The sequence below is a fragment of the Hemibagrus wyckioides genome, linkage group LG06 (assembly GCF_019097595.1).
Source record: "Hemibagrus wyckioides isolate EC202008001 linkage group LG06, SWU_Hwy_1.0, whole genome shotgun sequence".
In the NCBI taxonomy this organism is placed as follows: Eukaryota; Metazoa; Chordata; class Actinopteri; order Siluriformes; family Bagridae; genus Hemibagrus; species Hemibagrus wyckioides.
This window is the reverse complement of record NC_080715.1, coordinates 14,915,015-14,938,616: the sequence shown is the minus strand read 5'-3', so window position 1 is coordinate 14,938,616 and position 23,602 is coordinate 14,915,015. Positions and strand designations below refer to the sequence as shown.

The following is a 23,602-nucleotide window of genomic DNA, read 5'->3' as shown; positions in this document are numbered from 1 at the left end:
AGAAGGTTGAGACTTTCTTTTTGGTGTCACGGCATCAGATTGCGTAATTTTTCATTAGATAGCTTCATGTTTTTCAGAACTGAGTATTATACCTCTAGCGGGATTATACCAGGGCCACACACTAAACAACCTGTTATACACAATCTCTACAGAAATCATGCCACAATAAGTCAAAGAGTAGTCAAAACTTCACAAAAACCAGACGGTAATTTCACATTTGCTAATGTAGAAGTTTTAAGGGAAATCCCCAGACAGAAATACAGGTACAATTAACATGGTAACTGTTACAAAAAGTGAATACAAAGTGAACTACACTTACATGCTTGAATATCCTTTTCCCATAAATCGCCCAGGATAGACTTAAGCTATTTTGAAATTTGGTTTTTAAGCTATTCCCACATGGCCACTGTGGGTAGCAGCCCTAGGTCTGTGCTTCCCTCAGCGGCACCAAAATTGCTTCATTCTGGAGCTAGAGGTCAAGATTTATGATTTATTAAATTAAGGCTTTCATCCTTTGTAAAAACAAAAATACTATGTGACTACAGTATTACAACCAAAAAATATATTACATATCATATTACACATAGTGTATATAAGATCATTTGGCTAGAATTCATGATTTCAGTTTAACTGAGATGCTATATAAAGACTAATGCACTCAGTTTCCGCATATACAGAGACTTGTATGGCCAACTCTCCCCATAAACATGAAATTTAGTGTGAGGAGTCGCTTATTTAGTATTTATAAAAGGTGTCTTTAAGAGGTAAACTTTTCAGACAACTGCCTTAGGGTTTCTCAGTTTCTGTTTCCGAGAGAGAGAAAAGTCACCTGTAAAGGAAATGACTGTTTATAGCTACTATAATATAGGTCTAAGTAAGAACAGGAACTTGTATCGCGGATGTTTCAATACATTAGATGTGACTATAAACGATTAAAATGTATGTTGTGTCATTTTAAAAACGTGCATTGATTAGCAACAATGTGCTATAAGAGGAATAACATTCTTTGAGACATGCTGTTATTGGAAAACAATCAACTTCAGTGTGGGAACAGTATCGACGCCATTGCTAATAACTTCATTACAACAGCATGTCTCGTCGTGTTTTGGGCTTTGCTGCATATTAAGTGCAAGAGAAAGAGTTTAAACATTCATCAAAACACAGCAGATGGTGGATGAGGATTTCAACAGAAATAATAGGTAATAAAGTATGCAAGAAACTCACTAATGCAAACTCTTGCAGAGGTCAGATGAGTATCTTCAAGCATATACACACCTTCAGTGAGTTTTTGCGGCTGTATGTAACAAGGATAATGAATGATGATTATTAGACTGTTCCTCTCAGAAGATGAGAATGACTCCAAACACAGCTTCTTCTCTGGCTTGTATAGCATGACTTAAAAGGTTAAAGGGGAAATTGCTTTAGAATCCCCGAATAGGATTAATCTAAATGCAGCTAACGCATTGGAGATCACATTCCTGTGCCTTATCTCACACTAATCCACAACCTTAAATGGCCATTCTTAAGTGTTCAGACATGTCCGGTAACATACGCAAGTCAAAGTCACTTGCTGGGGATTATAGTCTCTATCAATCAAACTGTTCCCATGTTTCATGTGCTTTCTGAAGGTATTGACTAACTCTTTCAAATATGCAAATTTGCCATGGTTTGTGAGGCAAAACTGAAACTAATTACACCCCAGGAAGTGAGAAACTTGACTTTCTTAATAATGTGGAACATGAAATTGCCACAGTTTGCCTTCTGTGCCTCCTCCTAAGAAAACACGCCAGGAAAGCCATGGAGGAAGAAGGAAGAGATTGAATGTGCTACAAAGTCAACATCTCTCATAGTGTGAGCATGTGACCGTGTGTGCGTGTGTGTTTGTGTGTGTATGTGTCTATGTGTGTACGCATGTGTGTGGAGAAAACAGTGGTTGACAGGGGGTTTAGAAAGGAGAGAATGAGATTTCAAAGTCACCTTGCTGGTCAAGCAAAGATATAATAGCACAATGAGACCAGGCTATAATGAAGGTTTTTTTACCTTTAACTTTTAACAGTTGAAGTTTTTCAGGAAGTTAGCGGTCTTGTGGCCATATTTATTACCAGTTCCTTTTGACCTCGCATTTTCCTGTGCAGCTATCAATGTCGTTTTTCATTTTCAGTTTTAAAATGCAATATTCTCATAAGATCCCATATCACGCTCAGCAAGGCATTATAACTTATCATTTATTCATCACATTCCTTCCAGTTTAAACCTCTGAAAAAGCAAGTTGTAGCATATTAATGCTGAGAGAAGCTGACTGTATTTATGGCGTTCAAGCATAATGTAAAGGGCAAAGAACTACAGAAAAATGCTTCGATATTCTTTCTCATATTCCTGACTACTGTAACACTCAGACGTTGACTTCTAGCACTGATAACCCTGCTGCAAAAATCACAGTGACATACCACTGAATGTATTTACACATCTCATAACACCATAACAACCTGAGATGCATGGCTGCACTATCTGTGCGGAGCCATCATTAGTTTCACATCTATAGGGCAGCTTTAACAAAAGTAGCAACCACTGCACTGTGGCTCAACTGATTACTACCATATACACAAGCCAGCGTGTGGGATCTGGAGCCGTGCTGATACACAAGACTGATGTTTGTGTATTTGAGGCCATATTCCCCTCCTCGAGCCGTAATCGATCTCCATTTCATAGCAGCTCATTCCTCTCAGAGTGCAATTGGGATTAATGAGCCCCAGCCAGTTGTTCAGATCTGCAGGAGGCTTTTCTCCAATCTCTTCGTCCATTCCAGTAACACACACAAGTCTATGGAAGCAATACTACCTTCATATGAAGCTAATATTCTGCCCAAGGCTCTCCTAAGTCTCGCAGCGACCAAGGCCGAGAAGAAAAAAACAAAACAAAAACTAATCATTAGCAGATCAATCTGGGGGCTAATGAGAGGAAATTGTGTACTCACGGCTGGCAGAGCTTGACCAGGTCATGGTCAGTGGTTGCTGGGGGCAAGCCGCGGATGTACAGGTTGGTTTTGCTGAGCTGTTCCCAGCCTGCCGTGCTGCTGCTGCTGCTCTGATTGGTGCTGCTGTTGGTTCCGGGGCTCGGAGGAGCCATGGGCTGAGATGACGGGCCAACGGGGGGCTGACAAAAGTGGCAGAAAGACAAAACAAGGTCAGGGTGAAGACACACAAGAACACACGGTTGTGAAAGGCAAACATGGCCCTTAGATCTGGGGGTGTGAAAAAAAAACAGGTGAGAACAGATATAGGGAGAGTTTTTGCAGGTCTGTGTAATTTTGGACTTTGCGGTAAGTGAGAGCAAGACTACTGGGACTATGAACAGTTATTAGATAAACAAAAGATGACTGCGGACTGCAGGAAAGCCATGGGCTAATCCTGCTTGCCTCTGGTGCATTTATTATGAGTGTATCGAAGAAGAAATGGAACCTGGGTGTGTCTTATTGATTGAACTTACTGTAAAATGGCTAGTGTAGTCATCCTAATGCATACAGGGGTGGGACAGCTATACACAAATCTTAATCTGAAATGCATGGGCTCTAAAATGCAGACTGCGCTGATCTGCATGTGGTACGCTTACACACATACAATAATCATCACAACGATAGGTGTACACATGACATTTCTGAATCTTTCTAAATTGGAAGATGAAGAGGTGGAAAATCTATATAACATTCTGTTAAATAGAGAAATGATTTTCCACGTTTTCTTTCAAATCGGTTAAATCTGTCACACAGATTAGACACTTTGCTTATATTACACATGGCAACATTAAACAGCTCATGAGGCATTATATTTAATGAACTATATCTCACACTCACAATCTGTGTGATGGCACATGATGACCAAACTGGCGGCTGTAATATACCTAAACGTCTAATTTATTAAGCTGGATATGAACAAATTTACTACAGCATTTACACACAAAAACAGAAACTGAATTTGTGCAAAAGTTACGTATAAGAATCACTGTTCGGCTTCAAGTTGTATAATTTGCATGAGTTACTGCAATTTTATATAGACACCGATTATGCTGACAAGTTGATTAAATCAAGTTTATTTACTTATTTATTTGATTACTTATTCACACAAATTAACTTAAAATTTCATGAAGTCTTGAAAAATTTCAACAAACAAGCCTATTCAGCTATTCTGTTAGGACACCCTGCACAAGGAGGAAGAGTTAGGCTATGCCTGTGGGAGATGATACACTGCAGTGGCTGCGCTGCTTTCTTTGAAGATTTGGTGCAATGTAAATCATTTTTAGCTCGCTGTGAGATTTGTGGGCATAACTAACTGTAAAACACGCTTTGCAATTCATCACTAAAGAAGAAAATTAATCAGGGTTGGTGAAACTTTTTCAAGTTCAGTTTGTCCTACAAAAGGATTTACAAAAAGGAAGCTTCGCTAAAAGATTCATAAATAAGGCTGAAGTTGAAATTCATACTATGTGAGAATTACATACATTTTCAGTATGGTGTGCTGAAGCTGGCATAATTTAAGGGTGTGTTAAAAGCACAAGCAATACGATAGACTCAGCGAACACGCTGAGCTAAGACTCTCTAACTTATTTGCTGTTATGGTCAAGCTGGAACTAAATGCCGCTCCTCATGTGCGGAAATTTGGTTCGTATGCAACATGCATGTAAATGTAGAGCTCCGGCAGACTGCTGTGTTTGAAAATACATATCATTCGTTCCCAATCTGCATTAAGAATGAAGTAATTTAGGGTGACAAAAATATCTTGAATGCCACTCCAAACAAGCTTGCAATCTGAAGAAAGCTGTATAGATTTAATGCCCAAATATAAATATATATTCACAACAGATGGAAAAAAGGCCAAAGACAGGATTGATGGCGCTGCTCAGATTTATGATGTGTTAACAGACAATCATTAAAACGAATACATGCCTTGCCTACACAAAGCAGGCTTGACAAGACTTCAGCTTGGCCAGTCTGACTACTAATAATATTTCCTAGCTGCTACCTTATAAATAGAACCTAAATATATAAACACAACACTGCTCCTATTCTGAGAAAATAACTCTACCAGTTTGTCTAAAAGGAGCAAACAGAAGTAGCCCTCTGTACAAATGGGCCCTGATTCTTGACTGCAAACTAAATAACTCCACACTGTCAGTGCTGAATGAAGATGAATATCTTGCTTTATGCTGTGCTCCATCCTCTTCCCTTTCCACCTCTTCTCTCAAACCAGAAGAGCTCTATGCACGGCAGGAAAAAAAAAAAAGCTGACTGTGTGTGTAAAAGATGTACATGCTGCGAAACTTCCTGGCAGGATTAGTCTTTTTTTTGTTGATATTTTACTTTCAAAAATGAATGACATTTACAATGAATGTATGCATGATTGCAAACAGGAGGGAGAAGCGGCCATTTCCAGCACGCCTAGCAGAAACCTAATAGTCCCCATGACAAGCTCTACACTGCAAATACAACCTTTCCCTGCCCCATGGGATTCCACACACACACACACGCACAGGAAACCACTTGCATGCCAAGGTCCTTACATGCAAACTAGTCGGAGAGGCATGTCTGGGAATGAAAAGTAAGCAACAGGAAAAGAATGACAACACTGCGTCAAACCTACAGGGTGTGATGTGTGTGTGTGTGTGTCTGCTGTTCAAAACCTACTACAACTGTGAGGTAGAGTGCTGTTTTGTTTTATTTTGGGCACGCAAATCTGAAACTATACTGTGCTTAAGCATTAAAAAAATTCACTTCATGTGATTTTACAATGTATTTAACATTGAGCCACAAAACACGTACAAGCTTCTGAGTAACATGTGTTTCGCCTTAGTACTGTGTATTCCCAACTGAATCAGATATGTGCAAAACCTATAAATATAAACCCTTAATTAAGCCGGAAACAGGTTTCCTATTGAAAGTCCACGCATACCAGAGAAAATCTTGGGGGATATTTGGACAGGCTTTTACTGCGCCGGTTAGATAGCCCTATTCTTCACATTATAAAAGAGCTCTTGTATGGCAGAGCCAATCACTTCCGTCCTGTTTGCATGGACACAGATGTTCTGAGCTGGGGAGCTTTTCCTCTTCAAGTACTCCCTCTGTTCCACTCTGATTACCCCTTTCTCTCTCTCTTTCACAGTATGTTCAAGGAGTCACAAGAAAAGAGGAAGCGCTTGGAATCCGAGGAATGAGGCAGTGACAGCGTTGAGCAATCACAGTCTGGACGTCCTCCAGAGGCTCAGATCGTCTTTCCAGCGTTCACAAGTCTCCTCTGCAATTTAACACTCGCTGTCTGGGATTTTAGAGTGTTCCAGACCTTTTCTCCTCCCTATGGAAGAACCAAAGCAGAGAGAGATGCAACACACTGGCAGTACACTCTGCTCTTGTCCTCATAACCCTCTACGTATTTTACTATGTTTTGGGCCAAACCTGACTAGCTTCTGATTGGCCTGAAAAACTGGCTGGAATTTCAGTTTCACACAAAGCTGCTTCTGAGAACACAACCGAACTACACTGCTGTGCTTGGGACTACACATCTCAGAAGAATTTATGAATCACAAGTTAAAGAGAATGCTGTAAAATTCCTGGCCAAGGGGAGGGGACAGGCCAGCAAACCTACTCTTTGCTTTAACCAGCGATAAGACTGAAAATCTTCCTAGTTTATGGTAAAAACAGTACAGCTGTGTGAAAACAATGGTTATAGTCTTAGCTATAGTCAAATGGTACCTGAATGTCCTGCGGTCCTCCTCCATGTTCACACTTTGGTGACATGGCTGAGAAGTGTGAGTGATCGAGAGCTTGAGAGTTTTTACAAGTCAGCATTTGTTGCCTGTTGTGTTCAGCATGGTGTTTTCACAGCGGTTTGTCAGGCCGAGATACTGACTGAAAGTCACAATCGTGTACGCCATCACTCATGTGAAGACTTGCGCAGATTATTTCTACAAGCTATAAGAAAGTGATAATTATGAACAATTTGTTTTAATACACTGACTAGAGATATTTTACACTTCATTTTCCAGTGATGAATAAACTTTATAAATCATTAGTTTCATCACTGACAAATTTAAACTGTAGACATGGCAGGAGATGGAGAAGGACTGTGGAGGTACACTATATAGGCTATGTAATCTATATCACATTCAGTTTAAGCATTTGTTTGCTGAATTTTCTGTTTTGCTCCTGTTGTTAAATGCTACATTAATGCTGTTTCTATACCAGTTAAAACTACACGCCCTTTAGGACTCTCATCTTATCTGCTACAACTAGTTCAAAATTGCAAGGTGTTGTAGGTCAAGGACCACTGCTGAGACTGCTTTAATGTAGACTGTGCCAAAGGGTGCCTGGAGGGTGTTCGTGAGCAAAATGGAGCCCAAAATGGGAAATGAGACTCCTTACAGCCTTGCAAACCAAACCATGTAAGTAAATAAGACAAAAGTAAACAAACACCACGTGGCCATCAGTGCACCATTTGGGACAGGGCCAGAGCTCTGATGTAGCTAGCCCAAACCGGTCGAAGATGGTATTTAGTAAACTCCTACAGTGTAACTACCTAAAATGACAGGGACATTAACAACAGATTAACCTGAAAAATCAACTTAAAGCAGTGGCCTATATCTGCACTCTGTCTACATGGTTCACTACCCAAGGGGTACCAAAAGGGTTTCAACTCAGTAGGTATTTCTAAATTAGAGACACGTTAAGCCAATGACCACACTGCACATTCAAACAAATCTTCTACTTCATTCAGAATCTGATACGTACACATACAACGCATATACAGCAATATTAATTGTTACATGGCTACTTAAATCAATGGTTAAACTCCGTATGTGTATTTATACACATCATAATCTTCATCATAATGACCAACCTGTTGTAGTAGTCCAGAATAAAGATACTCCACTTTTTCCATTTTCAGTATAAACCTGATATCACAGCTTGATGTACTGCCTGATATCTAATGCTGCTCCAATACTGACATCATATTATTAAGCATATCGACAGAATGATTGGGTTATCTGGTTCTGCAAAATGTCAGAGGCCTGATTATGAGGGCATTTAAGACAATTTTACTTTATGTTTTATGCAAAATTGATGCTGCAACAGATTTGAAAACCATTCCAAACCAATATGGATTCAGTATTTCAGGTCGGTACATCAGAATCGGCCTCGGTTCTGAAATTCATTTTTAGTTTGGGACAACTTTATGTTGGAATATCTTGTTTACTTGTTTGGATTTTTGAAAGAAATCCATGGTCTGAAGTTAATATTGGTAAGAATTCCCCAAATCCAGCTGCTTCCTTTCTCCACACAGGCTCCCTCAGAGTCACAAGAGTGCTAAAGTAGGTCTCATTAGAGGAGAACAAGGCATGATCATGCGTCTGTCAATGTGTCTCATTGTATTTCTTACAAATTTACTCAGCCTCTTCTTAGTAACTCTGAATTTGACTTTTCTTCTGATAATAAAAGACAACTGGCCAAAATGTGGGCAATTATGCTTCTTTCCCCTCACATTACTAGCCTGGACATTTTTGATGAGTGTTTTTAATTTTTTACCAAAGACTAATTGTAAATCCTGTTTTTATTTCAGCAGCTGCCCAGAAGTTGCAGTAAAGCTAAAGCCCTGCTGTCTGAGACTGATATTGCATGGCGCTGAAAAACAGGCTTCAACTCCGATATAATGATGAGCAAAATATCATTTCATGAAAGGTCTATGCACAAAGACAGCAATTATGCAGCAGGACTGGCTCAAGCTACTATTTCAATGGTCTGGCAACCGGAAGGCACTTCAACTTTAGTTATAAAACAGCTGCACAGAGGCTACGAGGTCATGGCATGGCAAATCAGACAGGATCATGAGTCCAGTCAGAACACTGGCAGGGCCTCCATATATAAGAGCCAAATTCTGTCCAAGAGCCAATATGGCTGTAGATTGCATTCTTACAAGGCCAACTCTATCTGAATTATAAAAGAGCAAGATAATAGAAGTGAGAGGAATTCATCAGCAAAAACAGGGTGCAGAAGCTGCGCAATAAACTGTTCATCAGCGAAAATCACAACAGCAGTTTTGCCATTTTCACATACATATTTACCAATAAATGCATTTTATTTAATTTGATCCCATTTCAGAGTTTAATGATACATGTCAGAGAGTCATATTAAATGATGCCTGATACCATTATGTCTGAAATTTAATTAATATTATAATCACAGATAATCATGCAGCCTATTAAGTCATGATTTTTGAGGGTTATTTTGTGTGCCCAGTCCTTTCAGCACATTATTATTATCAGGACGAAGGATGTGAAAATTAAAGAAATAAATCCAAGATAAATATCAGAAGACTTTCTACCTGTATTTTGAAATCAGTATAAAATGTGAAAGTGAAAAATGATTAGAAACCTTTTCAGGGTAAACAGGGGAAAAAAATCACCTACATGCTTAAGTGCGCAAACCCCTACACTAATACTTTGCTGGAGCTTTTTGGTTTTATTACACCACCCAGTCTTTTTAGGGTAAGAGTCTATCAGCATAGCACATCTTGACTTGGCAATATTTCCCCACTCTTTCCTGCAAAAACATTCTTGATTTATCAAACTGTAAAGGCACAGCCTGCCTCAGGTCACCCCACAGATTTTTAATGGGATTCAGGTCTGGGCTCTGGCTAGGTCATTCAAATCTACTAATATTGTTTTGGTTGAGTTATAGCTGAAAAAAGAAGCCCTAATGCATCATACTGTCATCATACTGTAATTGGTCTCATCAGCTCAAGCTTGGATTTGTTTGTAAGCTACCCTACCCAATAGCCCAGACATGTGAAGAATATGATATTTACTGTCACATGCAGAGAGTAATCAGTACATTTACATTTACAACATTTGGCAGATGCCCTTATCCAGAGCGACTTACATTAATCTCATTTACACTCATCATTTAAACAAAACACATGTCAGATATTCCTGCTGCGCCTTTAATGTTGCTGTATGTCTCTTGGCATCCTCTCTGTTAAGATAATGTCTTATCCTTTTATACATTTTGGAGGGATGCCCTGTACTTGGTGATGTCACTACGGTGCTCTTTTCTCTCTTTTTTTGTCTTTTGATTTGTTGATGATGACAATGTTCTATAGTACATTAAATATTTTGAAAAGTCCTCTCCTGATCGATAGCACCTTTCAACAACTGAGATACCACGCGTGCTTAGTAAGCTCTATGCAGACCATGGCTTCTGCAGTCGGATAAATCCAAGAAAATCGTACAGAAACAGCTGGTTATTATTTGTGGTCAGGATAATTTCATTGACGGCAGCTGTACCATAATTACTTTGGAACATGAGATTCAGTGTGATTGGATCATTCTGAACACAACCACACCCCATTTATAAAATTACGTTCACACTTCAGGCCTCACAATCAGGTTATTAAAACTTCCTTAACCCAACCCCCCCAAAAAGAAAAAACAACAAAAAAAAAACGTTTCTTACTGTTTCTCACTTAGTTTTCATATGATGTAAAAGTTGTAAATTGAAAGTGGAAAAAGTTCTGACATGATTCATTTTGGTTTCATTTTTTCAAATAACAAAAACTTTCCATTTTAACATTCCAGTTTACATACACACATTTAAACATTTTGTGCATCCATACAATTATACACTCAGCCAACTGGCAACACAGTGTATGAATGCAGAACTCCAGTTATTGCCCATATGAAACAGTATGTGGATCATTTTTGTTCTTGCGTGCTTTGACGCTGGCATGGTTATTGGCGTCAGCCGCCTGGTTTGGGTGTTTCTGAAACTGCTACTCTTCTAGGATTTTCACTAGAGTTTACAGAATGGTGCAAAAAGCAGAAAAAAAATCTCCTGGTGAGTGGCAGTTCTGTGGGCAGGAACACTTGGTTAATCAGAGAGGTCAGTGGAAAACTCAAATTGGTTTCAGTTGACAGGAAGGCTAAGATAACTCGAATAACTACTCTTTACAACCATGGTGAGCAACTAAGAACGCATAACACATGTCGGACCTTGAAGCATACACACTACAAGAGCAGAAAAACACTTCAGGTTCCACCTCAAGAACAGGAATCTGAGTCTACAGTGGGTATGGACTTACGAAAACTAAGCATTTTTCACCAGGTCTTTTCCTAGCCTTCATCTGGGCCGGTCAACATGAATATACGATATTTTCACAATACACCTTTCTGAGAAATCACAGGTATCATCATAAATTTTAAATCATATAGAATTATGATTGGAAGTGGCTCAATAGACATGCATTTTGTAAATTATTTTCTCTCCATTTTTCTAAATATTAAATAAACTCAGTTTTTTTAAATCCAGTTCTACTGTTCTGTTGCCAGTATGCTGCCAAAAACCTATATATTTATAGCAGCATTAATACATGATATTTTGTCATATCAACCTCTCCATTATATATTTCCAGTTTAAAGAATTTTTAACACTGGAAAAATGGACAGAGGATCAGTGGATTCATTTTTCATCTCATGATATCACTTATACATTTTTGCAATGTAGTCTTTCAAATCCTCTTAAAATAACAACATTATCTAATCATCCCAACGGAGGACAAACGCTCTACCAGGAAGCGTTCCATGCCGGTTGGAACTAAGAGAGGACAAAGAGCATCTTTGAGGAGAGAGCAGCCCTGTCCACTTTTACAGTTCTTTTTCCTGGCCACACTCCAGCAGACCTGGCTTTTCTGACCATCTCAAAGCCTGATTGTTCCTTACTGCTGTGTATTCAGCTTAGACAGAAAAGGAGATCATGAGTGAGAGTGAGAGAGTGAGCAAAAGAGAGAGAGAGAGAGAAGCGAAAGACAGTCTAAGGAGGGGAGACTGTTATCGGCCTGCCCCAGACTCAGATAGCTAGTCATATCCGCACTGGAAATACACTGGCTTACCAGTAAGAGGCCTCACCCTGAAAGCTCTTAACCTCTCCCTGCTCAGCTCACACACTGCTAAACCTGCCTACGAATACGCTTAATCCTCATTAGTCTTACTTACTGCCAATCAATGCTCTGACAAGCTCATACATTTCTGAAATCTTAATCAAATCTGAAAACATTGCACGCCGTTATTTTTTTTAATCATCATGTAAACTAACACACAATAGAAACAATGCTACACACTTCTTACAGTATATAAAAATGTACTTTTACACACACACACACACACAAAGTCATTCTTTAAGGGATCACTGGATATACCAATCACTATGTATTCTAATGATACCCTTTCAGATAGAGAACCACAGAATCCTTCCAAGAAGAAGGACAACTCTAAAATGTCTAAGGTCACTTATCCGATCTTACCTGCCCTCACATTAACCCCAGATCAAGATAGTAGCCAGTGTGTATGAGATTCGGCTCAAATCCATGATCCATAATGTCTAAAAGTCACCTTTATCAAGCTTACAGGAATTAAGAAGCATTAAACATCTGACATGGAAGCCCTGTACAGAAAAAAATTCCTGGTATACGTTTTAAAATAGAGATCCTAACCTGATATTGCGAAACTACAGAGTTTGTGAATGAAAGGCTGTTAGATGAAGAAGGGGAAAAAAAGCACTTATAACCAAACAGATCGGAAGTGGCTCTTATCTTTATAATCCACAACACCCTCCGACACAGGGTTAAATATAGGCTAAACGGTACACAATATATCACTTTAAGACAGGCTAACGCTATAGGCTGGTCGCTCAAGTTCGCAGATATGTGCTTAAATTACACTCCGGATACATATTTCAGCTTTAATCTAAATCACACAGCAATGGTGTTTATGTTGTTAGTTACAGTGCTACACAAAACTCAACGCAGATTATTCCGGTCATACATTATTCGGCCGGTAGGATCAACCCCGACTCGGTATTAGGCGGCAACAATAGTAACAATCAGTAAATAGTGTTTATTCTGTTACCTGTTTACGATATGAATTTCTCAGCGGGTTGCCAGAATTCGCAAAAATCATCCTCGAACTCGATGTACCGCCGCAAAGATGATTAACTGTCAATTGTTATTCGCGCTCGTAAGTGTCAATATCCAAGGGACTGGAAGGTTGCAAAGTTGTATATCTGATTCTATAACACATAGAGACCTGCCGATGCTATTACTGAATCCACCTTGGAGGCGTTCGCACACAAAAACTACCAGAAAAAACGCTAGATGTTAAAATACAGTGATCATACATCCCACGACCGTCCTTAAGTTCGATTGCCCAACCCGTTTGTTTAGCTCCGTTCATTGATCTGTGTTGAGTTCCCCACAGAAAAAACCCCTCCCACTACGGACCAAACCATTGCGCTGCTTTGAAAAAGGGGTGGCTGGAGCGAAAAAAAGAACTCAATATGAACAAAAAGAGCCGTAGTTTTTACGTGTTAGTTTATTAAATCGTAATCGAGTGTAACACTTGTACAGCAGCGTCCATCTTATATCTTATATAAAATTCAAGCTTTTTGTATAAGTTATTAAACAGTCCGGACTCACCCTTGATTTCCCATTTTTTCCCTAAGCGTGCATACTTTACATTCCTCTGTGCGGCCATTAACTAGTATGTGGTTTGTATTTTCTGGACTGGATTAACACATTTTGTAGTACAAAAAATGTACCGTACTTTTATTAACCAAAATGTGTTTTTACTGCGTCCTTAAAATAGCTGTAGTTAGTAAATAAAGAGTAAATAAATAAATATCTGTTTTAATATAGAATTTATAAGCCTGCTGTCAAAGCACACATGAGGCATGGCTTTTTTACTACTCTTTTTTTTTTTTTTTAAAAGTAAAATATCTACATTCTTCTATGAAAAATACGAAATGGGTAAAAAAAATGTAGAAAACATCATTTTTTGTAGAAAGGAGTATGGACATGCTACAGCCAGAAGTCAAGACGGTCTTTTACAAATCACTAAACAGTAGCACAACACACACACTCAAAAAAAAAAAAAACATTTAAAAGCAAAAATAAATGTAAAAATAATAGAAGCTGATGGTTGTGTAAAAAGCAGTCAAAAATGTCATGTCAAGAAGCTCTTATTATAATTTCAACCATATATAGCTGACCCAGTACACAGTGAAATGAAACAACATTTCTTCATGTTTATGGGGCTACATAAAACAGATAACTGTGTGATAACTGGTCAGATAACTGTCCAGAATATTGTCAGATATAGACCCTCCCCAAAACCCCAAAACCAATCCCCCCAACCCATACTCATGCCTAAAATCACAAACTAAATTCGAAATAACTGCCATCAGACACATGCAAAAGAATTATATAATCACTGAACTGGTTTCTCTAGTGTTATAAACACTCCAGCCTCCAGCCTACATGATTCCTGCCAAGCTCGCTTTCATTGGTCATTTCTCTCTTGCTTATACAGTTCAAGATGCTTGCTTGCTCCTGCTTGCTCTCTCTCTCTCTCTCTCTCTCTCTCTCTCTCTCTCTGTCTGCTCCATCTATACCCGAAACCTTGATGGCTTGTCCTCAAACCTAGCATTTCCTGTTATCTACTAAAATATCCCCCGACCTCAGCAGATTCCGTCTGCTGTTCTAAATTCTAATGTAGCCTTAAGCAGAACGCTGCATTGTAAATCTGTTTTAAACCGGGCTACATCATCTTATCCTGACAAACTTTACAAATAATACACAATACACTATTGCACTGTAGTAAAGATCTCTGGACCATGACAGTTGTTAAACATTTTTCAGTTTGAAAAATTTCACCTTTGAGAAATGGTGTCTCCTCTATTTAAAAAGTAAAGTGAAATTAAGGTACAGTATCAACTGCAAAGACTTCGTACAGACCTGATATTCTGCCATTTTAAGAGAGCAAAGTGCTCTGCCTGAATATCTACTGCATTAGCAGATAGAAAAACTGGACCTTGCAATTCACTGCAGGGCACAGGATTTAAAATTTATCTGTAGGTTAATCCTGGGGTGTTTGACACTTTTTTGAGCTCTTGCACAGACCTCTATGACCCTCCTCATGAATATGCCCCCTGTTTGACCACATCAATCAACCTCTAAGCAGGAGATAGAATAGGGTTATAGGGTGTAATGTTATAGGAAAATATTCAATGATGCACTAGCATGTTGCAGAAGGGTGAACAATGTGCAATGTCAATTAATTCCTGTTATCATCATTATCATCATTCTATAAATTATGATATAAAAGCTATGAACAATTGTTCCCTCATTAGCCTCCGAGCTGTGCTGCTACAGAACAAAGCACACTTTTGACAATATTTAAGAAATCAGCATAACTGCAATATAAATACCAATAAACATTTTTAAAATAAAGTTTTAAGAAAAACTATTATAACTAACCATTCCCTCAACATAAGCTTAACTGGGGTAACTTCTGTAATGACGCATAATTAGCTGGATTGTGTGAATTACAATAAACTTTCTCAATGTTATAAGTAATAAAAACATATTCGACAACAGGAATTGGAAATTCAGAAAACTGAAAATATTAAAGGTTAGCAGAAAGATTAGAATTCAAACCAGGTCAGTGCACTCATAATAAACTGAAAAAGTCATAAGAGCAGAAAGATCTATGATGTTTGGGGGAGGATTAGACTATCGGGTGTATTTTGTAAATTTATGTTTGGTTATGAATTTAGAAACGCTTAGAACTTTACATAAAATAATAATTTGAGGTACATTTAAGGATTTGGACTTGTGTAGGAGTGTGCCTTGTGTAGATTTGTTTACTTCTGCAGTTACCGAGCTGGTTACTGTCAAAACTGTGTGATAAGAATGGATGTCTACACTTGAGGAGGGACACTGCAAAGCTGACCAATGGAAAGGCACATGGGTTTCTACACATTGACCTGTGAATGAGTGTCTGCATCAGTGAACATGAAAAAAGAAAGTAATAGTCAACCAGAGAGATAGATGTTATAAAATTATGTTATTAAATTGTAAACTGTAAAATTACAGTAACTCCATATGCACAGACCCGAAAATACATTCTAAGGAAAAAATAGCAAGCTGTCTTCAAGTTGTCACAAAGTTCACAACTTTATTTAGCACCAGTACTGTCTAACATAAGATCTAATGCGTAGAAGTGTACAGAGGAAGGTGCACAGTCAAGAGCAGGCTGCTTTGATACGATACAACTGTCAGTGCAGCATGAACAGAGAAAGCTCCAGCATGGGAAAGCACTCTAACTTAGCCTTATTGAGACTCGTATATTACTGTATAATGTTCTGACGGGCAAATCTGCAATTTAATGACATTTAGCCATTTTGTGGCCTATGCAATTTTTATGTTTATATTTCTAAGGAATTTTTTTGGTGTAACGGCACATAAATAACATTTATGATATTAAATAAAACTGTCAGGAAAATGGTAAATCTCGATATATACAATGCTGTGCAAAAATCAAATACAGGAAATCTTGGAAGCAATGTTGCTTTGAAATTATGAAGAAAGATTATGAAGAAATTATGAAGAAAGATCTATACTGCAAGTAAATTACTATAAACAGTGGTAAGCAGTCAGAAATAAATCCAATATATATTTGGCCAAACTCTGCATCAGTTTTCTTCAGAACACCCTCAAGCAGCTTTATATAAATTGCCTGGTAAGATTTTCCAAGTGTTTTGGAGAACATGCCACATTTCTTCTGCAGACTTGGCTATTTCACGTCCTCCAGCTTTGTACGCTTAAATGATGTTTCATCTGAAAAGTGGTGAGTTATTCTTCTTTCCTTAACAATACTTTGCTAACTCTTTGCAACATTTTTGTTTGGATAATTTACTAAAAAGTATTCTGTCCTGACACACTAGTGGAAAAGTCTAAGATTAACAACAAAATGTAAAAATATTTCAGCGTGCCTTATAGTTTGCACAGTACTGTATATACACCCACACGTGATAGGCTCTCAGGCACCATCACATGCTGATCACATTCTTATTGCCTCTCTTTCTCTCACACTCTCCGGTATCTTTGCGAGGGATTGAGGTGAGAGTGAGATAAATATTCTGCATGAAAAGAGAAATGGGTTCTGAACCCAGTGTGTTAGTAAAAATGAGCCTGCAACTGTAAACTCTGCAAATTTCTCTCCTGGCTGCTCCAGACTGGAACGAAGTACTGATCTCTTCTCTCTTATTATTTCTCTCACACTCAAATTATACAGCCAACATACCATTCAATACTTAGAGATGACAAAATGCTACTTCCTGTTCACTCCCTCTCTTTTTCTGTTTCCTCTGATGATCATACACATCGTCTTTCGGTGACAGTCATAAGATGAATCTTGAGTAAGGACTGTGTCATAAGTTGGAGTGTTTTCAACCCCCAAGATCTGTATTTACCTTTCTGCGTTTGTTGCTCAGCTGCAGCCGAGGGCCCAAACTTTTCGAAGGTGGCCATGCAATCATCGTCAACTGCAACCGCCACGATGCAGTGTGTCGCCGTGAACTACGAGAACACTGTGTGTTTATATGAGTGCGTTGGGGGGAAGCACGTTTTACTGCCACACAGGAAGACAGCACTTTTTCTCCTGCGCACAGACACACGTATATAGTGAGCTGTGGAGTATGTGCATGTGTGAGAGAAGAAAGTACATGGCTGGGGGAAGGGTTGGAGTGCTGAGTATGATTAGAAATTATACAGTAAAATGCAGGAAAGGCCTACAGTATCAATGTTTTACTAGATATACACGAGTGATTATTTTGTAATCCAACCTCATAACGCATGCAGTTATTACCCAAAATATAAACAAATTTAAACCACATTTCACCTTCCCTGGATACCACAATTACTGTAGATGGATGAATGAACATAGTAAACACATTACCCAGCACCACACCACATCTGACACACTTCTATGTTGAACAAAGTATGCTTAAACTCTCTCTTTGTGGGGTCCCACAGGATGCCTGTCTCAGTGCAAACCTATAGCTTCTTCTTTGGTTGAAATGAAATTTATTCATTACGCATTATCCAAAGAATATTAGATTAGATTAGGCTTTAGAACCTTGCTCAAGGGTCTAACAGTGACAGCTTGGCAGTACCAGGATTGATAATCTTCCAATCAGTTGTTCAGATCCATAACTGCTGAGCCACCACTGCCTTTTAACTTTACTTTGCCTTTAATAGAAGGACTAAATTTCACATTGCACTTTTAATTAAAGCAGAGATATTTTTCCAAGGCAAAACACGTTAAGCTTTACACACTGACATGCTTTTAATCTATTACTAAGTTACAGCTAGATGTACGTTTACGTTTAGATTTCTTTTATGTTTGGATTGATTATTTTATTGCTCCTCATGGGATTAATATTGCCCTATTCATTGACTGACAAAAGGTAATAAACCAGAAATGAAGCTTATAACAGAATGGCCAAAAAGGGCAGCAAAAATAATGAGTATGAAGTGTATCTGATTGCCTTGAACGAACTGTATGAAGAACCTATCCATTTATCTTTCTTACTGTGGGTTCTCTAAGGCCAGACAGCAGACAGGCACATGATTAGAGTTAATGAGTGAGGCAGATGAGGTGAGTTTAAGTTCTTGCAGTGTGAAAAGATAGTAGGATGAAAACCCTGCACTCGACTAGCCGCCACACACATCCCCTTTAACAGAAACCCGAGCTCTTCAGCATAGCTGGGAGCTTAAAGGAATGTTTCTGCACATGCAAAAACACAGCCCTATTATAATGAAGCTATAAATGTTCTTAAACAGCTTACAAAAATCAGCATTTGGCACATGCACACAGTCAGTGTCTAAGTTTACATTGGAACTGTTCTGTTCTTGTTTTTGTGCTAAGGTATCTCAGCTGCGTACCTAGCATTAAACCATAATTATATCTATAAACTGCTGAATTCAAAGCTTTTTTCCAAAGACCTTTTCATGGGACCAAAACTATAAACAATTCCACAGAAGGTTCAAAATGTTTAAATACACTTTGCTAGGCGTACTTAAAATTTTCACTGATACACATAACTATATTAATATGTGGAAATAAGCTATGAAGCTGCATGGTTCTTGGAAAATATGTACTATCAAAGCTGGAAAATCAATGCTTTAAAAGTCCAGACATGCCATGATTATTAAATAAAAACAAACCTCTATATGCTGCTTGAGGCAAAAATGAATGACATTGACATTTCTATTACTTTTCCATACTCTGCTCTGGCCAGTGTGTTACTGAGCAGCTCCGTTTCTGTTTTCTGTGCTTATCAATTTTCATCAATGCGGAAATAAAAATATTCATCTCACACAGTGTCAGAAAGTAATAAACACTCCAAAACCTCAGCAGCATCTTGTATCTGTATCTTCTTGTGTAATTGGATGCTGGCATCTAGCAGCAACAATTCAGCACTTGTTCAATTCATTTCACTTACTGCATTTCAGATTAATTTAATGACATGTTTACACATATCAGCATGACAGGGTGATTATGGGTTGACCTATTTGCATGTGTCTGATTGACAGTGTCAGTGCACTGATAAGCTTTTGGAGTATTTCCCTGTCCCGGTAAAAAATTCCCAGAATGAGAATCATATGAACACAATGGGCGTTCTGTCAGACCCGAGCACACATAATGAGCATGACCGCGTTGTGCTTTAATTGTGTACATTCTGCTGCCAGGCAACTATTCAAACTTTATTGTAAACTTTGTATAGGCCTTTTCCAGCCTCAGACTAATGCTATTGTTGGCAAGCTCGTTGTGTAATGTCCAATGGGAGTTAATGTGCTCAAACTCTTCTCTTCAAAGGCCCATGCTCATGAAGGCAGCCCACCAAAAACTAGATATTTTTCTTGAATAACATAATAGCTTGTAGTGGTATTGAGACAAAGGACTTTGTTTCTTTCCTGCTAAACTCCTGGGGATTTAGGCACACTACTTCAGAATGACATGATTTCAGTTTAAGCACAATTGTTCAATAAGCACCATTTTTTTTTTTCTGAAACAATTTCGCCTTCTGGATTTTCTTGTAAATAGTTACTTTTGTAAAACCCAAAACCAATGCCTACTGGTTAAAAAAAAGTTGATGCCTTAATAACAATAATTATATTTTAAATCTACTCAACAAATCAATAGGTTATTGAGTTAGATTTTATTTGTAGTCTTTATGGTGTTTGCAGTTCATTCTGATGTCTATACCAGCAGATGTGATTTTAGAAGAAACTGAGTGCTTATAAATTATTACACTTGAAATATAAACTGTATTAAAGATGGTAGTATACAGAGTAGCTCCAAGACATTACCCAGGTAAACCCATTTACTTTTGTCAGTATTTTGGATACATTAACACTTGACTGGAATTCCCGTGTTTAGACAAACAGAGATGTTTTTGGATGTGGATATGTAACATCTTTATACATATATGTTCTGTGTCTGGATGCAGCTTAAATGTTAACTGTGTAAGCTTGTACAATGCTGTTCCTTCTCAGTTTCCAGTGTCAATATACACTGTCTCACAGCCTTTTAGTTCAAGATCAAAGCTTGCTGTCACATAACCCTGAAAGAGATCTTCCTGCAAAGATGACACACTGTTCTTTGCTTGTCTCTGTGTCTGTCCTTATCTTACAAAACCATCTCCAATACAACAACACATTAAAAAGTGCCAGACTAATTATCAAAAACAATCACTTTTCATTTTTCCCAAGACTGGGCTTGAACGGCAATCATTCATGAGACTCAATCATTCAACAGTTAATGGACTCAGTAATCTTTGTACAGTCACAAGCAAGCACTGTTTAGAGTTATATGCACTTTTGTATATATGGCCCAATCCATACAAAGTCAACATGTCATAAAACAATGCTCAATGTGGATCTCTTCTGCTTCAGTGTTATCCAGCTGTGTCTATTTCCTACAAACTCCAGCATGCCCTATCCTATACTTGATTTCACAGACACACCCCTTCTTTCATGTTGTAAGAAAATAAAAATCTGTTAGTTGATATCTTTGATTAGTGCAGTCTACAGCGTAAAAGCTTAACCTCTAGCCTGATCAATAAGTTATGCTTTAAAACGTACATGCCCACACTTTAAAAGGTTACATATAACTCAGGTGTACATTAAGCAATAACATCAACATCAATGAAGCTTGTCATAATGTTATGCCTGATTGGTGTTATGCCTGATATTGGGCTCCCTGACTAATATTGTACTGGGACCCCTCTATGGGCCCCACCTTGCAACTTACAGGATTTAAAGGACTTACAGGACTTAAAGGATACTTTTGATAAATACTGACCACTGCAGACCGGGAACACCCCAAAAAAGCTGCAGTTTTGGAGATGCTCTGATCCTGTCATCTAACCATAACAGTTTGGCCCTTGTCAAACTTGCTCAAATCCTTACACTTGCCCATTTTTCCTGCTTCTGACACCTTAACTTTGAGGACAAAATGTTCACTTGCTGCCTAATATATCCCACCCACTAACAGGTGCCATGATGAGGAGATAATCAGTCTTATTCACTTCACCTCTCACTGCTCATAATGCCTGATCAGTATATATATATATATATATATATATATATATATAATGCCACTGATTTCAGCAGTATTTGCAAGGCTGGACTGAGACAACTTGTCACCAGATGAACCAGGTGCAAAAATATTTAGCATGCCAATAAACAACATATTGGATCAGCTCCACCCATGAACCGTCTCACTATTGATTTGGGCTGTGCCCTCTGGAATGAAACCCACACCACAAGTCTGCTTTATGAGTCATGATTAAAGTTTTCATATGAATCAGTAATAAATATGATACTGACATACTGTTTTAGGAACCTACCATACTGACTGATTTTATTCTGAAAACATTAACTAACGAGCTGCAGAAAAAGAAAAGACAAAGGCTGCGTGCTTTCATCCTCGCAGCAAAAAAATGTGGAAATGACACCTACAGTGTTTATATAAGACCAGCTGGACACAGCAGAACACTGGAAGAGTTAATTCAACACATTCGGCTGTGATACTGTTTTTTTTTTAATGCGATCGTTCACAGTGTGTATTTTAGCCAGCAATGTGGAACCAATGTTTCACCTGGACAGTTGGCTGAGGCGAGCCATGTAATGGCCAGTGGAATTTACAGCACACACACAAAACATAACCACATAGACCAACACACACACACACACACACACACTGAGCATCGAAAAAAACAACAAGAAAACCGCTGCAGTTGCTAAATCGGGAGTGTTTGACGAGCCCTGAAAATCACAAAGTTAGAAAGTGAACGCGCTCACATTTTGTGCGATTGCTGTTAAAATACCCCGAGTGCGTTACTGAGTGCTTATTCAGCCAAATAACAGTGTAGCTCCGTGCATACTCTGTATTCTGTATCCTACCTTGGCGTGCAGGTAGGGCGGGTAATAGTAGGAGTATTGAGGGTACATCTGCCTCCACACTCTGCCCATCAAGATCCAGTGACACACACTTCTGCCCTCTGGACCAAAGCACACCGCCGTCCCGTCCGTTCAGCTCAGCTCAGCTCCTAGCTCTCAGCGATCAGCACTGTGCGAGCCACACACACACACACACACACACACATACACACACACAGAGAGAGAGAGAGAGAGAGATTCCGGTTAAAATGTTACTGTGGGCGGTGGAGCTGCAGCATATATTCTATATTTTTCTTCATGTGTTCAAAAAATAACCCACGCCAAAGCAAACACAAGCAACATTAAGCAAATTAGGCTGCAACCAGGCTGCAAAATTAACGTTTTTGCTGTCTGAATCCACTGACAAAAACTTCAAGCCCCAAAGAAAGTAAAGAGAGAGGTTGAGGGTTTTGGTATAAATGTCTAATTACTGATTATAAAAGTACAAAACCAATCCAATCTTGGGTATTAGTCTCAGAACCAGACGAGACACAGAACCAGACACTTTATCAGAATTTGACTGACCCGTCCATCCTTTCATCCATCAATCAATTTTCTATTCTACTTATCCTATACAGGGTTGTAGAGATCCTGGAGCCTTTCAAGGTAGGGGACACCCTGGATAGGGTGTCAACCCATTAAAGGGCACACTGATAAAATTGAAACTTTTGTTTATATTTCATTCACCTCCTCTTATTCATTCTTTCATCTTTACTAACAACTTTATCAGTGGATCCGGAGTCTATCCAGTGGGCAAATCTATCTGTCTGGTGATTTTTTTTTTTTTTTCATTTACTTAATGTATGTTATGGTGACTGACACCACACAAATCTTTCACATGAACACATAACACAATCAGTCTATGTTTTGCATAGCATTGTAGCAAAAACAATGCTTCTGACCAACTGGATTTAATCAAATAAGACCACTTCACATACCAGTGGATTGCCAACTCAGCCCAAGCAAGGGACACAATTCAATTCAAGATTTTTTTTTTTCTTTCACATAAACAGTTATGTCTAGTATACAACTTGCAGTGAAATGAAAACCCGACCTACTCCTCCAGGCTTATTTGTTCTCTGATTACTGCGGAGCCAGATTTTGGGATCAGATCAGTATGAGAAAAACTGATTAATCCTCAGAGCTGTGCAGTCTTAGAAGAAAGCTTAGGGAATCCTGTGTAGAAAGTTCCAACTGAGTGTTTCCCTATCAGAACCGATTCC

At 38.6% G+C, this 23,602-nt stretch overlaps 1 protein-coding gene across 5 annotated transcripts in view; it reads right to left on the bottom strand.

Moving 5' to 3' along the window:
* The window catches only part of LOC131354904 (RNA-binding motif, single-stranded-interacting protein 1), a 48,696-nt gene extending 26,194 nt beyond the window's left edge, over positions 1-22,502 (bottom strand). For 3 of the 5 annotated variants that reach the window (XM_058393007.1, XM_058393009.1, XM_058393008.1), the window contains exons 1-2: positions 22,344-22,502; positions 2,975-3,153 (exon numbers count right to left, since the gene is read on the bottom strand). In XM_058393007.1, coding sequence (XP_058248990.1) covers positions 2,975-3,153; positions 22,344-22,412 — 248 coding nt within the window. In that variant the 5' untranslated portion in view covers positions 22,413-22,502. Of the gene's footprint in view, positions 1-2,974; positions 3,154-12,942; positions 13,268-17,344; positions 17,459-22,343 lie in introns of those variants that run through there. The other 2 variants (XM_058393010.1, XM_058393011.1) reach the window with 2 other exon arrangements.
* Between the last annotated feature and the right edge of the window lie 1,100 nt (positions 22,503-23,602).